The sequence below is a fragment of the Eptesicus fuscus genome, chromosome 3 (genome assembly GCF_027574615.1).
Source record: "Eptesicus fuscus isolate TK198812 chromosome 3, DD_ASM_mEF_20220401, whole genome shotgun sequence".
Classification (NCBI taxonomy): domain Eukaryota; kingdom Metazoa; phylum Chordata; class Mammalia; order Chiroptera; family Vespertilionidae; genus Eptesicus; species Eptesicus fuscus.
Window position 1 is genome coordinate 42,817,188 of NC_072475.1, and position 17,331 is coordinate 42,834,518.

Here is a 17,331-nt window from a genome sequence, read left to right on the forward strand (position 1 = left end):
TCAACATGCAGGAACCCTCCTCCCATCACCCTCTCTCCTTGTGCCCTGGCTTGCCTGACCCAGCTTCCCAGCCCCTGGATTCTGAACCTTAAGCTAATTAGGAATGACTGGGTAAGAATGAAGATTGGAGCTGTGTCCACCTTGGCGCCGTGTTCCCCAAGTCCTAATAATATACTTCCTTTCTCATCCCCCCCGCCACCCCCCAGCCCATGCCTCCTTTCCTTAGTGCCCGCCGGGACTGTGCTGTATTCTATGAAGTCTGTGATCAGTCCCTCAGAACACAGCACCCCACCCCCTACCCCTGCTCTGTCCTACTCCTCCCATTCTGGGAAGGCCACACGCTTCCTGACAAAGGTCAGTGCCTGTAGGTTCCAGTTTGCCCGCCCCTCCCCCAGCTGAGAGCCCAATTCCTCTTTCCTGTCCTTCCTACCCTCACTTAACTGCAAGCCCTGCTTGCCACTCACCGGGTGAGAAGGGCTCCAGGACCCAGGTGCAGAGCAGAAGGCACGCTGGGGAGCAGATGGGTAGGAAAGCTTGTGGCGTTGGGGCATAGCCCCTTCCCAGCAGTGGGGTCACACGCCTGCCTGGGCCACTTCTGCCCAATCAGAGAGCAGGGAGCCACCAGACACTGCGGAGGGCCCCCGGAAGTGACGCCTTCTCCTCCCACCCTCACTGGACCTGGAGCCCCTGCCTGGACCATGGTCTACTATCAGAGCCCAGCTCCTCCACCCACACACACCACCTGGAGGGTCTGTCTTTTCCTAGGAAATGCGCAACCTGGGACCTGGCTGGAGAGCAGATGGGAGGGGAACAGGTTGTTTTTTTCCAGGAGGAATCCAGCAGGACATTTTTGTTTTCAGTTCCTGGCTGGCCAAATTTCTTTTCCCGAGATACCACACCTGCTGCTGAAATCCAATAAGGCTCCTGCCTTCCTGCTTCTCTCTCCTATAACCCCTAGGGGGTAGTGTCTTATACCCCCTTTCTGAGTGGGAACATGGGTATTGCCTGTATTAGAGAATGACGCTGTCAGAGGTCAGCGTTATGGGGAAAGGGTTTGGACAGTTTGAAAGGACTGCACAGTGAGGGGGTGTGTGCTGGGGCCCATTGGCTCGGACAGCTAAGCCCACTTCTCTCTGCCAGTGTACTCCTTTGCTTGCCGGGTCTTTCTCCCTCTTCCATCTCCTACCATTCCACATGTGACAAGAGGAATAACCAGGCCCATGTGTCCCAGTCTTAGGAAAGACAGCTGCTATTCTCCACCCCCCCCCCCCCATACCTCCTGCTGGCCTAGCCCCCCTCTTCCTTTGGCCCTGCCTCTAGTTCCTTTACTTTCCTCTCAGTCCCAGGCTCCCCACAGCCTCTGTCCTCAGGGCCTCCTGGCCTGACCTTGTTCCCATCCCCCCCCCCCCTACCCCCCCAGTTCTTCTTCAGGCTCTCTCCTGCTCCTCCTCCCCAGGCAGGATGGGGCTGTCTGCTAAGGAGTATGGCCTAGATCCCGGAATTCTCCATCTCAACCAGATGAGATGCCTCCCAAGATTAGGAAGGAGGGTGCTGGGATGGTTGGGGTGGTGTGGGTGGGTGGGTGGGAGGGGACAGGGAGGCAGTCATGACCAGGAAACCAACCGAGACAGAGGAGTTTGAGGTGAGTGGGGAGGCTGAGGGTCCCCGCAGCCCGCGGTGAAGGAAGAGGTGAGAAAGCAGGTCAGGTGGGGACGATGGTGGTTGGATGATCTTGAGGACAGGTTACACAGCCGGGAGGGAACTGTCACCAGGCGGAAAGGACACAGTCTATTTCTGGCTAAGTTCCCGACCCCGTGAACAGTAGAATGAGGAGAGACCTCAGACAAGAGGTGGGGACACAGGCTAGGCAGTGAAAGTGGGTGGGTGGGGTTTGAGAGGTGCTGTGAGCCCAGAGTCAGGGGGAGATCGGTTGACAGGCCTCTCCTGACATCGTCACCCTTAAAGACAAGTCTTCATCCTTCCCGCAGGAACCACCGAATCCCGGCCCAGGCCTCAGGCCTAGCCTTTGCCCCTCCCTGGCCTGGGGTTCTCATCCTGGGCGGGACACGCACCTCCTGCTTGGTCCAGCCACCCTGGGGCCACCGGCAGTGGAGGGGGGGCTGGGGGGGGCCCTCCAGACCTGCCTCTCCTCCCCTCTTCGCGCCCCCTGGTCCCTCCCCCTCCCCTCCCCCCTCGCTCCCCCTGGCCCTCCAGCCCCTCCCTCCTCCCCTGCCCGGTCCCAGCCCCTCCCTCCCCTCCCCCACTCGCGATCCGGGCCGCGGCGGCTGGGCCGGACCCCCCGGGCTCAGCCCGGCCCCTCGCCGAGCCACCGCCGCCGCCGCCCCGTTTGCAGAGGAGGAGGCCCCCGGCCGGGGTGCGGAGCTCGGGGCATAAAACGGGCCAGCGCGGCGCCCGGGGCACCAGAGCAGCGGACCGCCGGGTCAGAGCCGACCGCTCGCGCTCCCGGCCTCTCTCTCGCCTGGCCCGGCGCCGACTCCGCGGCCGCCCGACGAGCCCCTCGCACTGCCCGGGCCCTGGCCCCGGCCCCTCCGCCGCACCGCCCCCGGCCCGGCCCTCCTCCCGCCTCCCTCCTCCCTCTCCTGCCCCCTCCTCCTCCCGCCTCCCCAGCTGTCCGGTTCGCGTCATGCCGAGCCTCCCGGCCCCGCCGGCCCCGCTGCTGCTCCTCGGGCTCCTGCTGCTCGGTCCCCGGCCGGCCCGCGGCGCCGGCCCCGAGCCGCCCGCGCTGCCCATCCGGCCCGAGAAGGAGCCGCTGCCCATTCGGGGAGCGGCAGGTAGGTGGGCGCCCCGGGGAGGAGCGGGAGGGAAGTCCGCTGGGGGCGAGTCCGTGCCCGCCCCGAGGGGGCGCGGGCGCAGGTGGTTCGGCGCGGCGGGGGGCCGGGAGGGGGGGCGGGGGTCGAGGCGCGCGGTGCCGGGGACCCAGGGCCCGCTGGCAGCGCCCGGGGCGGGCACCGGCAGGAGCGGGACAGCGGCTGCCAGCGGGCCCCGTCCCCGCAGGCTGCTCCTTCGGCGGGAAGGTCTATGCCTTGGACGAGACGTGGCACCCGGACCTGGGGGAGCCCTTCGGGGTGATGCGCTGCGTGCTGTGCGCCTGCGAGACGGTGAGTGCCCCCAACGGCGCTGGCCGGGGGGGGGGGGGGGCCCTCGCGGGCGGGGCGGGGGGCACTGGGGTCCTGGGTGTCGGAGTGGACGCGGAGATGGCGAGGAGAAAGAAGCGAGCCTGCAGAAATCTGGGGTCCTTTCCCGGCGGAGATGGGGGGGGGGGAAGCGCCCCCGTCCAGGCTCAGGTGTGGACCATTCTGGGTCGCCCGCTAGGCGTCGGGCTGTTTGCCAGCTCCCTCTCATCGGTCTCTCCCGTATTAACGCCTAGCACAGCCCCCCTCGGTAGATGGTTAGGGTCCCCACTTTCAGGCAGGGACCCCGAGGCCCAGAGAGTGTGAGTAACTTGTCCGCAGCTTGGAAGGAGCAGTGTCTGCCTCGGCGGGACCTTGGTCCCTGACACCCCGCTCCTTGGGTCTTGGGGTCGGTGCCTTACACTCACTCCGTTGTCTGTCTTTTCCGTGAGCAGCCCCAGTGGGGTCGCCGCGGGAGGGGCCCGGGCAAGGTCAGCTGCAAGAACATTAAACCCGAGTGCCCAGCCCTGAGCTGCGGGCAGCCGCGCCAGCTGCCGGGCCACTGCTGCCAGACCTGCCCGCCGGGTAAGGCCCGCTCCGCGGCGAGGGGAGGGCGGCGGGGCGGGGTGCTGGGTCCCGAGCCCCTCCTCCGGGGCGGACGGAGCGGCCCCCGGGCCCTTGCCGCGCCCCGCTGAAGCCCGCGCCCCCACCCCCGGCGCAGAGCGCAGCGGCCCGGAGAAGCAGCCCCCCGGCCTGGCCTTCGAGTATCCGCGGGACCCGGAGCACCGCAGCTACAGCGACCGCGGGGAGCCGGGCGCCGAGGACCGGGCGCGTGGGGACGGCCACACGGGTAGGCAGGGACCCAGCCAGGACCGGGGTCGCGGTTTTGGCGCGGCCGTCGCAGCGGGTGAAGACGGTTAGGGACATCTTCCTTCTCTCCCAGACTTCGTGGCGCTGCTGACGGGGCCGAGGTCGCAGGCCGTGGCCAGGGCCCGGGTGGTACTGCTGCGCTCTAGTCTGCGTTTCTCCATCTCCTACCGGCAGTGAGGACGGGCGAGGAGGGAGGAAGAGCGGGCTGGGCGCTGGGGCGGGAGAGCCTGGAGGGGCTGGAGGGGCTGCTTCGGGCCGAGGCTCAGAGTCCGCGCTCCCCTTGACCCCCATTCCCAGGCTGGACCGTCCAACCCGAATCCGCTTCTCAGACTCCACTGGCAGCGTCCTGTTTGAACACCCTGCAGCCCCGACCCAAGATGGCTTGGTGAGATGATGCCATTTATGAGTGTTTATCTAGTCTGGACACTGTGCTGAGCGTGTGCTCTGCATTACCTCCTTTGGCCCTCACAACAGTCCAGTGGGAGGAAGGCACTGATGTTATATGCCCCTTTTACAGATGAGGAAATTGAGGCTCAGTAGCAGAATGTGATTTGCGCAAGGTCACACAGCTAGTAAGTGGTGGAGCCAGGATTTGGACCCCTGGATTCCTTCTTCTTCTTTTTTTTTTTTTTTAAATATATTTTATTGACTTTTTACAGAGAGGAAAGGAGAGGGACAGAGAGCTAGAAACATCGATGAGAGAGAAACATTGACCAGCTGCCTCTTGCACACCCCCTACCGGGGATGTGCCCACAACCAATGTACATGCCCTTGACCGGAATCGAACCTGGGACCCTTCAGTCCGCAGACCGACGCTCTATCCACTGAGCCAAACCGGTTTCGGCTCCTTCTTCTTTTTTTTTTTTAAAAATATTTTTATTGATTTTAGAGGGGAAGGGAGAGGGAGAGAGAGATAGAAACATCAATGATGAGAGAGAATCATTGATCGGCTGCCTCCTGCATGCCCCCTACTGGGGATCGAGCCCGCAACCTGGGCATGTGCCCTTGGCCGGAATCGAACCTGGGACCCTTCAGTCCGCAGGCCGACACTCTATCCATGAGCCAAACCGGCCAGGGCTGGATTCTTTCTTAAGCTTCCTAGGAGAGCATGGGGGCTCCTTCCCGTATTCCCTCTTCATCAGACAGGCCTCTTTGCTGGCCTGTCCTGCATACTGTTTGAGTAGGGTCTTGTCTCTCTGCTCCAGGTGTGTGGGGTGTGGCGAGCAGTGCCTCGGTTGTCTCTGCGGCTCCTCAGGGCAGAGCAGCTACACGTGGCACTTGTGACACCCGCTCATCCTTCAGGCGAGGTCTGGGGGCCCCTCATCCGGCACCGGGCTCTGGCTGCAGGTGAGGGGAGCAACAGCCCCTGGGCATGAAGTTCTGTCTTCTCTATCCCGAGGAATGGAGTGGGCTGCGGAGGGGACTTTCTGATGGGCTCTCCTGGTCCTAACCTCCCCCAGAGACCTTCAGTGCCATCCTGACCCTGGAAGGCACCCCACAACAGGGCATAGGGGGCATCACCCTACTCACTCTCAGTGACACAGAGGACTCCTTGCATTTTTTGCTGCTCTTCCGTGGGCTGCTGGAATCCAGGAGTGGGGGTAAGTGGGATACGGGGAGGGGTGTGAGTCGGGCGGGGAGAGCACCTGGCTCTCGGAGGTGTCCACAGGTACCATCGTTTCAGGACCGGCCCAGGTTCCCTTGCGGCTCCAGATTCTACACCAGGGGCAGCTGCTGCGAGAGCTCCAGGCCAATGCCTCAGCCCAGGTGAGCGAAGGTTTGGCTTTCGTTGCCATCTGCTCTGGCCTCTTGCTGCTCCCACCGATTATCCTGCTCTGTCCCTAGGACCCGGGCTTCGCTGAGGTGCTGCCTAACCTGACAGCCCAGGAGATGGACTGGCTGGTGCTGGGGAAGCTGCAGATAGCCCTGGAGAGGGCGGGTAGCCCAGGGTTGCGTATCAGTGGACACATTGCTGCCAGGCAGAGCTGCGATGGTGAGGCAGGGTGGAGCCTGGCACCCTGGACACACACAGCTGAGAGGCATTAGACAAGTGCCAGGGGCAGGGCCAGGGTGGATATGGGAGGGATCCTGGGGGCTGGGGGTATGAATGGCCATGGGGCCAGCCTGCCTCCACTTGTCTTGCCCCTCTGCAGTCCTGCAAAGTGTCCTTTGTGGGGCCGATGCCCTGACCCCAGTTCAGACAGGTGCCGCTGGCTCAGCCAGCCTTACACTGCTAGGAAACGGCTCCCTAATCTACCAGGTAAGTCAGGGGCTGCAGGAGGTGGAAGGGCAGCAGAGTGAGGCTAGAGATTTGGCCTGCAGTTCAGGCCCCAGGCCTTCTCTGCCGCTCCAGTTTGCTCTCCCCAACTCTGCCCACCAGGTGCAAGTGGTAGGTACAGGCAGTGAGGTGGTGGCCATGACGCTGGAGACGAAGCCTCAGCGGAGGGACCAGCGCACGGTCCTGTGCCACATGGCTGGACTCCAGGCGGGAGGACACACAGTGAGTGCTACAGGCAGAGCGGGGCCCCAGGGCCCGTGTACCACGACCTGGGGGTTGTGGGAAGCTAAGTTGGAGGAGCAGATAGGTTCAGCATCCTTCACGCATTCACAGGCTCTCTCATTGATACATTGATTCACGGGACACATTTTTAGTGAGACTCAGGCCAAAGAGGACAAAGGAAATCAGATATGGCCCCTGTCCTCAGCAAGCTCATGTCCAACGAGAGGAGTAAGACAGGGAGACCAGTGCAGGAGATCATATACTAATTGTGAAGGCAATGGCTGCCACTTACTGAGCCTTTCTAGGTGCCACGTACTATACTGGTTGCCTTACTTATATTATTTTTGGCCCTCACAGTACCCATTTTAGAGACGATGAGGTGAACGGTCAGAGGTTAACTCTTCAAGGTTATTATGTAGGTAGGAAGTGGCAGAGAAGGGACTTGAACCTGGGCCTGCACGGTTCTTATTCAGGGTGACTGGTGTGGGGAAGTGTGTATGGGTGTAGTGGGGGCACAAAACATGGAAAGGCTTCGGAATCTTAGGCTTGTGTGAAAGCTGAGGAGGGTTCATCTGGGATCTGGCAGGCTCCAGCTGGGGCTCACCCTTCACTGTCCCCTAGGCCATGGGCGTCTGCCCTGGGCTGGGTGCCCGAGGGACTCATATGCTGCTGCAGAATGAGCTGTTCCTGAACGTGGCCACCAAGGACTTCCCAGATGGAGAGCTGCGGGGGCATGTGGCCGCCCTGCCCTACAGCGGGCACAGCGCCCGCCATGACAGTGAGTGCCCCACGGGTTTGCCTGCCCTTTGCTGCCCTCTAATCAGTGACCCAAGCACATAAGGGCTGGTGTCAGAGTGCGAGAGCCTGAAGTGTCTTTCTCTGCCTGAGCTCTAGTTCGCATCTGGAGATGTCTAGGTGGGGATGTAAAGGGTGGCCCTCCTGGGAGACCCTCCCTGTTGCGATGGTGCAGGGGTCTAAAGCTTGCTGCTCCCCCAGCCCTGGGCCTATGGGCAGTGTCTGCCAGCTCATGGAGTCTGTGCTGGGCAACATGGGAAAGCCGGGATTGAGCGGCTGCTCTAGGCCACGTGCTCATCTGTCACCTCTCCTCTGTCCGGATCCAGCACTGCCCGTGCCCCTGGCAGGAGCCCTGGTGTTGCCCCCTGTGCAGAGTCAGGCTGCAGGGCATGCCTGGCTCTCCCTGGATACCCACTGTCACCTGCACTATGAAGTGCTGCTGGCTGGGCTTGGTGGCTCAGAACAGGGCACTGTCACTGCCCACCTCCTCGGTCCACCTGGGATGCCAGGGCCCCGGCGGCTGCTGAAGGGATTCTATGGCCCAGAGGTGAGGAGGCGATGGTGGGAGGCAGCTTGGAAAATATCTGCTTTTTAGCTTAAACGGCTGTGTGTGTGTGTGTGTGTGTGTGTGTGTGTGTGTGTGTGAGTGTGTGTGTGAGTGTGTGTGTGTGAGTGTGTGTGAGTGAGTGTGAGTGTGTGTGAGTGTGTGTGAGTGTGTGTGTGTGTGTGTGTGTGTGTGTGTGAGTGTGTGTGTGAGTGTGTGTGAGTGTGTGTGTGTGAGTGTGTGTGTAAGAGAACAGGCTGCCTGGTAGTGTGTGTGTGTGTGTGTGTGTGTGAGTGTGTGTGTGAGTGTGTGTGTGTGAGTGTGTGTGTGTGTGTGTGTGTGTGTGTGTGTGTGTGTAAGAGAACAGGCTGCCTGGTATGGCAGAGCTGGCATGGGCTCAGGAGTCAGACAGACCGGGCTGTGAACCTGACCCAGCCTTTTATTATTCATTCTCTTTCCTGTGTCCTTCTCTGGTGGGATCCCTTGAATAGTAGGTAATATCCTGGACCTCCAGAGGAGTAGGTGGGGTGACCACGCCCCCTGAAGTAGATGGGTGGTCATGGACTTGTTGTCAGAGAGACTGGGTTCCTGAGCTCCATACCATTGCTAATGAGCTTTGCATCCTGGAGACCTTATTTAATCTCCCTGGGTCTCAGTTTCCTCATCTGCAAGTCGGGAACAGTAGACTCAGCCCTAGAGTGCCTTGTTCCCATCCCTTATCCTGTCTACTCACAGGCCCAGGGCGTGGTGAAGGACCTGGAGCCTGAGCTGCTGCTGCACCTGGCACAGGGCACTGCGTCCCTGCTGATCTCCACCAAGGGGAGCCCCCAAGGGGAGCTTCGAGGGCAGGTAGGCAGCAGTGGGGGTGGATCAGAGTTGGGCTGGCACCCTGTGTCTCCGTGTCACTTGCTCTCTCCAAGCCCCTGGGGGGTGGAAGTATCACACTGCTTTGCTGCCCGGGAGGATGAAGCCATACGAGGCACATAGATAACAAGGCTGGCAGCAGGCCACCCTGTGCCTGGCAGCGAGAATGATTGCTGGGATGAAGAGCGTCCTTCTGGGGCACAGGGGCATGCAGGGGATGAGGTGTTTCTGCTTGGCGGGCTGGCCACAGCTGGTGGAGACGCAAGGGGGAGCCTGGGCGCTGCCTCAGCTCCCTTCCCCTCCCAGGTGCACCTCGCCAACCAATGCGAGGTGGGCGGCCTGCGCCTGGCGGAGGCAGGGGCGGAGGAGGCCCGGAAGCCTGGGGCTCCTGAGGCAGTGGGCGCAGCTGCACTGCCCATGCTGCCCGCTGTGCTTGGCCCTGATGCCCCAGCGCCAGTCAAACCTGGCAGCCCCTGGAGAGCCCGAGACCCCAACACTTGCTTCTTCGAGGGACAGCAGCGCCCCCATGGGGCTCGCTGGGCACCTAACTACGACCCACTCTGCTCACTCTGCACCTGCCAGGTAGGAGGCCCTGGAAAGGCAGGCCGTACTGGGGCCTGGGTTCTGGGGCAAGGGCTCCAGTCAACCTCCCACCTCTCCCTGCAGAGGCGGACAGTGATTTGTGACCCTGTGGTGTGCCCGCTGCTCAGCTGCCCGAGTCCAGTGCAGGTGCCGGACCAGTGCTGCCCTGTGTGCCCCGGTGAGTGCCATGCAGGCGTGGAGACAGTCACGGGGGCTCCGCCAACGGGGGATGAGGCCTCTAGGAAGGGAAGGAGGGTGTCACCCTCTGCCTTCACTACTTTTTGGCTCCACAGAGAAACAAGATGTCAGAGACCTGCCCGGGCTGCCGAGGAGCAGGGACCCCGGAGAGGGTGAGCTGGCAGTGTATGAGCCAGGGTGGGAAACCAAGAGGCGCTGTTGGGTGGGATCAGGAGGGGGGCGGTAGGGTGAGAATAGATATGGGTGGGTGAAGGCTGAGGGATACAGATTTCAGTGACACCTTGTAGGAAGCGGTTATAGGGTTAAGCCTCGGACTGACCTGCTGGCAAAGTCACAGACAAGTCCCAGCTTGGAGGGCACAGTCCTCTAAGCATAATTAAGCTTGATCTTGTGACTGCTCCCTAGATCTTTCCTGGGTAGCTAGTGGGCTGTGGGAGGGGCAGCAAGTGCTGCCAAAACAAGTGAAACTTACAACAACATTGCAGATTACCTTGTTTGTCCCTGATTATAAATAAAGCCTCAGCTTTGCAGTCTGGATCTGTTCTGTGGCCTCAGCCAGGCACAGAAGATCCACCTAGACCCAGCCTTTTCTCTTTGTCTATCATTTCTCCATCCTTCGTCGCCCTGGCTCAGGCTCGCCGAACCCTTGGCTGTGCTGGCGCGGCACAACACCTGATAGGCTTCATTAGAGTGACTGGCCCAAGAATGGGCCCAGGGGTTAGAGGGTGTGGGGTTGGCCTGAGCCTGAAGCCTTGGTTTTTGGATCCAGCCAAGGAGCTCAGTACTAATGGCAGCTGGCCACTGTCTGCCACCAGGCTGCTATTTTGATGGTGACCGGAGCTGGCGGGCAGCGGGTACCCGGTGGCACCCCGTCGTTCCCCCTTTTGGCTTAATTAAGTGCGCCGTCTGCACCTGCAAGGTATGGCTGCTCAGTCTTCCCCAGTGCTATAACCCCGGGGGTGGGGGGGCTGCAGAGATGGGAAGGGGGCTCCAGGAGAGGAAAAGCCCAGCCTTGGTGAGGGGGGCTCAAAGATCAAAATAATATGGGAAAGTCCTTTGGGCTTTGAGAGCTGGCTTCCTGCAGGAGAAGGGCAAGGGTGACCTGTGTGAATTCTGCCAGCTGACTGTCTCCATTGTCTCCATGTAACCCGGGCGCTTCCTGTGCCGCCCTCCCCCCCCCCCCCCCGCCCCAGCTGCACTTTCCTCTCCTGTGAGCGGATGTGCTGGCACCTGCCTGGCAGGGCGACAGTGAGCATTTAGTTCAGGTATATAAAGCACCAGCCCAGGGCCTGAGCAAAAGGCCATGGATATATTACTCGAGGTACGCGGAAGGAGAGGGAGGAAGCAGGAGTGCTCCCCCTCCTTCCTAACACCCCTCACACAATGGATCCCTACAGGGGGACACGGGAGAGGTGCACTGTGAGAAGGTGCAGTGTCCCCGGCTGGCCTGTGCCCAGCCTGTCCGCGCCAACCCCACTGACTGCTGCAAACAGTGTCCAGGTGAGGGGCGTGGGCACTGAGGCCTCTTGGGGCAGATAGGGCCCTTCACGCCTTGTCCTGGGTGAGGGGATGCACAGTGAGGGTGGATGGAAGGGACTTCTCAGCTCATTCAGCATTTCCTGGGCACCGCTCTGTGCCTAGTCTGGAGCCAGGGTTCTAAACACAATGGAAAGATGTGCATGTATCAGTGGGCTATGATGGGTTCTAGTTCCTGCCCCATCTATCCATCCATCCATCCATCCATCCATCCAACCATCCATCCATCCATCCAGATTTATCACCTACTAAGGGCCAGAAACTGCTAGGTGCTGGAGATTCAAAGACAAATAAAACCTGGGTGGCCCTCATAGAGCTCAGATCTACTGACCTCTTCCTCTTCATCTCCCTCTCTCCCTTCCAACAGTGGGGTCAGGAACCCACCTCCAACTGGGGGACCCCATGCAGGCCGATGGGCCCCGGGGCTGCCGGTTTGCAGGGCAGTGGTTTCCGGAGAGCCAGAGCTGGCACCCCTCAGTGCCCCCCTTTGGGGAGATGAGCTGTATCACCTGCAGATGTGGGGTAAGTGAGGCGTGAGGGGCTTGTGTGAGGTGGGCATTGGAGGCCTGACCTGGACTAGGGCGACCTTCCCAGGGAGGGCAGGGTCCTGGGGGCAGCCCTCCCTCCCTAAAGAGGCTGAAGGCTGCTGTGCCCCCGTGCCTCTGGGGACCCTCAGGATCCGCTCTGTCCTGCCTCAGGCAGGGGTGCCCCACTGTGAGCGAGATGACTGTTCGCTGCCACTGTCCTGCGGCTCAGGGAAGGAGAGTCGCTGCTGCTCCCACTGCACGCCCCGCCGAGGTAAGTGAGGGGACCCAGGGGCAGCGCTGACCGTGGGGTGCTGAGGAGGGAGGGGAGCACCCGCCGTGTGCCAGGGACAGTGCCCTCTGCTTCACAATTGCCACTCTATTCTGCCCTCACAGCTGACCTGGTGGGCTTGTTATTGGTAATCTTCCATTGTTGTAAAAAAATACGTTTTTATTGATTTTTAGAAAGAGAGGAAGGGAGAGGGAGAGAGAGAGAGAGAAACATCAGTGAGAATCATTGATTGGCTGCCTCCTGCATGCCCCACACTGGGGATCAAGCCCACATCCTGGGCACGTGCCCCAACCAGGAATCAAACCGTGACCTCCTGGTTCATAGGCCGATGCTCAACCGCTGAGCCACGCCGACCAGGCATAATCTTTTCTTTACCAATTAGATTTCTGAAGCTCCCAGGAGTTAGGCTACTAGGTTAAGGTTACACAGCTGTTCTGTGCTGACTTGCTTAGAAAATACTGACCTTTCTGGGACCAGAACAGGGATACTTTGCTGGGCTCTCCGTGCCACATCATTTCCTTCTCTCCTTCTCCAAAGTTCGCTCCCTTCTGTCCTCAGCAGCCCCAGAGACCAGGACAGCTCCAGAGCTGAAGAAAGAAGCCCCGGGCTCCTAGGGAGCAGCGGGAAGGCCCATGACCAAGAGGATGGGGCCTGGGCTGGGAGAAGGAGTGGCGCCGAGGACCCTGCCTCCTCCTGCGGGAAACCCAGTGCCTTTGGCTCCTCTTTTCTGCCTCTTCTCCCTCCCCCACTACCTCTGGGACCACAGCTCCACAAGGGGGAGGGGCTGTCAGGGCAGACCACGGCCATGTCCACTCCAGCTCCTGCCCTGTCACCCTCTGGCCTCTGCCTTGGAAGCCCAACCCCTTTCCTTCTGTACATAATGTCACTGGCTTGTTGGGATTTTTAATTTATCCTCACTCAGCACCAAGGGTCCCCCCCCTACTTCACTCCTGCTGCCCCTGAGCTGAGCAGAGTCATTATTGAAGATTTTTGTATTTATTAAAACATCTTTTTCAATCTTTGAGCTAAAGGTCTTTCTTTATGGCCAGGGACCCCATGGACAAGGGTCTGAGAGTAGGAGGGTGGAGAGATGAACTCTGGCTCCGGGAGCTTTGCTCGGACCCTTGGGGAGCAGGAAGAGACCTGAGATGAAGCAGATGGCACAGCAGCTGGCTGGCAGGCCTGATTCCACAGAGAAGCTTGGGCCTGTCTTTGAGGTGGACTAGAGCCTCAAGAACGATGGCACTCTGAAGCAGAAATGAAGTGCAAGTTTGGTTTCCACTGGTCTCCCCATGGCTGGCATTTTTGCTGACTCCATGTTTGAAGTTGCTCCCAAAAGAGAAAAAAGTATAACCAGCCTCTATTTTCTTTATCTAAAATGAGGCAAACACTTCCTGTTAATCTTTCCTGGAAACTAATTGCATTCTGGATCAGTTCTGGGGAAATTCTGGATCAGAGCGGATTGGAATCAGCCCTAGTCCAGTTCCTGGCTGAGCTTATCTAAGTGATGGACGGAATAAGGCCCCTTGTTCCTTTCTCCCCTTTCCTGCCACCAGCACCTGGGCACTCCCACAGACCGCACAGGCTTGTGGGAAATAAGAGCGTCAGGATCGAGAGCTGTCAAATACACGCACCTGCAGGCTTGTCTTTTGTATAAACAATGTGGGATGAAATGAGTCTGGAATTTTATGACCTACTGAGGTAGTAGTAAGGGGAAACCAGCGCCTTCTTATTTAGGGATAGGCATGGTGCGCTGTGCTTGAGAAGTTATGGTCTTAGCCCATTGAAGCATCTAGTTCCAGTTCTGCTATTAACTAGCTGAGTGATTTAACCTCCGCGAGTCCCTATTTCCTTTCTGTAGAACAGAGATCTCCCTCACAGGATTCAATCAGAGCTTGTGAATCACACAGCTCAGTGCTTGGCATACGTTCATTGCAAAGATACTCGAGCTGAGGTAGGATCCCTGGAGCTGGTTTGAAATAAAAGGCAGGGAGAAATCTGGGGAGGAGAGTGGCAGTGGGTTCCAACTTTGTTTGGTGTGATAGTCTGCCGAGTGCTCAGGCGGAATGGGGAGGCCAGGCTGGGGATGAGAAGATGATGAGGATGGGAGAGACTGGACTTGGCCCAGAGCCCTGGCTGTCAGTAGGGGTATCAGAGGGTCGGATAGGGAAGAAAAAGCAGCAGGATCGGCATGGGGCTAAGTGCAGGGAACCAAGTACAGCTCCAGGTGTGGTATGATGGAGGATTTAGCCCAGAAATGGATGAGTTGACAGTACTGCCCCTCTGATGAGGGAGTTTGGTGGGAAGAAGGGTTGAGAAAGGAAATTTTGATCCCTAGATTTAACATGAGTTTGCTACTGACACAAGACAAGAGGAAGAGTGCGCATCCACAGGGTGGCTCCTTAGGCTCCGAGAGGCAGGGCCTTGCTCCTGGATCCTGCCCCAGGCACCCAGCCAGCCTTCAGAGCAGCATCAGTGGATGTCAGTTGAGCAAAGGAATGAAGAGCTAATGGATCTAGGCAGACCATTGTTCTTCTTAGACCACAGTCCTTGAAACACCTTTCCCCTCACGGGCCTGCATTCTAACCAGAGCTGACCTGTCCCCAGATCCTGGGGACCTGGTATAGTGACTGCAGAGGTCCAGCCCTGGGCACATGGGAGCCACAGGTCAGACAACTTGGAAGCCCTGACTTGCAGAGACCTCAAGAGGGCACTCCATCCATTCACCTTTAGGCAGCTGCATTACCCCTGAGAGTCCTTTGCCTTCCTAAAAAAAACAAAAGCAACCCTAAAACAATAACAAAACCCAAGGAGAGCCCATCCTGGGTAGAGGATTTTAGTGTCTCCCATCAGGTGCTGGTAAGATTTAAAATTGGGTCAGTCAAGCCTTCTATGTGGTAGAGGGTTTGACTGGGCCTCTGAGCTTCTCCGGGGAAAGAGATGGAAGGTAATACACAGGGGCTCTGCTGCCAGAGGGGAGAGGCGGTGGTTCTGATACACCTGTTTTTTGAAGTGTCCTTCACATGCAGTCCTCCACTTTGCGCTTTCTTACTTGTGAGCATCTTTGGGCTTTCTGCGGGGACACCCCTGTGCCATCTTTTATTTGCCACATCCAAATTTTGGTGTCTGGTGAGGGATAGCCATGCGGGCTGTGACCTGGTGGCGCTGCTGGCAGCTGGCAGCCACCAGTTTGCTTTGGGCCTGTCACGTAGAGCAGGGTCTGTGTAGGTATTTGAGTAGTTCACGGCAATGACTTCAGAATGGTAATTTCCAAACTCTGCCTCGGACCCTCAGACGTGTGAAAGGGCCTCCAGGCAGCAGGAGAACGGGGGAGCTGTGGAGAGTGAACATCCCAGATGCTTGTTGGGAGTGGGGAGTCCAGGGCCCCCCACTCAACTTCCACGTAGGCTGCCGCACTTCTCAGGAAGAAGAGTTTCAGACAACTGTTCTATTGCATTCCACCCTTAGCCTTTATGAAAACAATGGGAAGTAGACACACAAAAGGGTGACACTTTTTGTTGTTGTTAATCCTCACCCGAGGATATTTTTCCATTTCAGAGAGAGTGGAAGGGAGGGGGAGACACAGAGAGAGAAACATCAATGTGAGAGAGACACACTTGAACCAGAGTGAACAGAAGTACATGCCCAGAATCAAATCAGGGACCCTTCTGTCCACAGGCTGACGCTCCATCCACGGAGCCAAACCGGCCAGGGCAAAAAGTGTGACCCTTCTGACACAATGAAAGTGACGAAGGGGGTGTCTCATAAAGTAATAGGATTAGGACCAGGAGGGGGTTCAGCAGGCATACTGGAAGGGACACATTTTCGCTCACCAGATTTTCAGTCAGTCAGAGATGAAATGTGAAGGAAAAAACAGAATATGTATGGAATACTGGAAATATACTGTTAAGGGTGGCACAAGGGAGGGATTTTTGTGTGACTGTTAATGATTATAAAGTTCTGAGAATGAAGCCACCCTTTTAACATTGTTTGGCTCTAATATATGTTTTCATGGATCAAGGGGGCTGCCAGGATTATTTTTGCTCACCATAAAAGTAAATCATTGCGAATACTTATAGTAATACACAAATGTGTGGGGAAGAAAGAAAAATTCACCTGTTAGAAAGATAGAATTCCAACCCCTGCATAATCGCTATTAATAACTCACTGAGCGTTTTTCTGAGTTTTAGTTTGCCCAGCCCCAGCCCTGCCCCCACTCTGGGTCCTGCCCCTGCAGCACCTCTGTCCCCACCTGTGGAGTGGCTGTGATGCCTGTCCTTGCCCCAGCTGAGGGGATTCGTGTGATAACCTCTGGAGCTGGAGCACATGTAAGTCTGCACAAATAAGGAAAGCCGGAGATTGCATTTAAGGGAAACCTGACCCTTTGTATTTAAATTGGCAGGGGAGGCAAAACCCCAGAAATTTGGAAAAAATTTTCACCAACTCAGAGAAGTTGGCAGATGGGTTGGTATTCAGTGATTTGATTTTCAGGGCATTGACTGGAGTCCACCAGGGGGGTTCCAGCTCCTCAGCGGAGGGGTGTTGGGTAGGCCTCGAGGTTGTCTGGTCCTCATGTGGGCAGCAGAGGTTGGCTAGTGGAGCTGTAGTTTGAAAATCTCACTGAACACCTCCTAAAGAAGCACCACGCAGAAAACGCAAATGGGCTCCTGAAACCGCTCAGGAAAGGGGTTCATGCGAAAGAAGGGGGGCAAGGAAAGATGATAGGGGTGGGTACCTGATGGACCTGCCCTGGAAAGGCTCTTAGATGCTGGAGGACAAAAGATGCCTCATTCTCCCACCCCCACCCCTTTTCAGCAGCTCCTGCAGCTGGAACCAGATCAACCCCAGGTGTCTTCCCAGGGGAGCAGGGAGCCCACCTGGGGAGTGGCCCAGCACTTCTCCTTCTGATCCCCTCCCCCCAGGTCCCAGGGGGTCTAAATCAGATTTACTTTCAGGACTCATCCCCCGCTCCCCTTGACACAAACATTACTGCACCTGCTGGCTGATGCCTGAAATTCCTTTAGAAGAGTTTTTTTCCTTCCACAACCGGAAGATGGGAGTTTTAAAATGCAAACAACTGGTTAAGATAGTAGGTCATCTGCTAAAGTACAGCCTATCAGTCAACAAATGCAAATGACTATTGTCAGATCCTCTTTCTTTTGACAAGGCGGGAGTTAGAAACAAGGTAGAGGACGGGCGAGGGGAGGGTGAGGAGGTAGGGAAATGGGAACACACAGACAGCCTTCCAGGCGGGGACATTGACGAGGGCCGGCTGTTACCTTCCAGACCTCCACGAGGAATAGTTGCTGTGTGAGATGGAATTTCTGTCCTGCACATCTGTGCACTCTCCCAGCTTAGCGGGAACTCGGCCACTCAGACATATGATTCACATCAACTATGTTTTTCCTGACTTTCAGAGTTTTTTTTTTTTTTTTTTTTTTTTAAGAAAGGCTGACGTTATTATGAAGGAACTTTTTTCTCATAGGTTTCAACTG

At 57.9% G+C, this 17,331-nt stretch overlaps 1 protein-coding gene across 1 annotated transcript; it reads left to right on the top strand.

The window, feature by feature from the left end:
• Positions 1–2,644: 2,644 nt before the first annotated feature.
• CHRD (chordin) lies at positions 2,645–12,799 on the top strand. The gene is made up of 23 exons (XM_054713108.1): positions 2,645–2,792; positions 3,016–3,119; positions 3,587–3,716; positions 3,853–3,981; positions 4,075–4,174; positions 4,299–4,386; positions 5,207–5,348; positions 5,462–5,602; positions 5,686–5,768; positions 5,847–5,994; positions 6,155–6,261; positions 6,382–6,501; positions 7,123–7,279; positions 7,623–7,843; positions 8,576–8,689; positions 9,011–9,286; positions 9,371–9,464; positions 9,580–9,636; positions 10,300–10,403; positions 10,882–10,984; positions 11,388–11,542; positions 11,719–11,818; positions 12,395–12,799. Exons 1-23 carry the CDS (start codon positions 2,645–2,647, stop codon positions 12,448–12,450), a joined length of 2,877 nt encoding a protein of 958 aa, XP_054569083.1. The 3' UTR covers positions 12,451–12,799.
• The last annotated feature ends 4,532 nt before the right edge of the window (positions 12,800–17,331 follow it).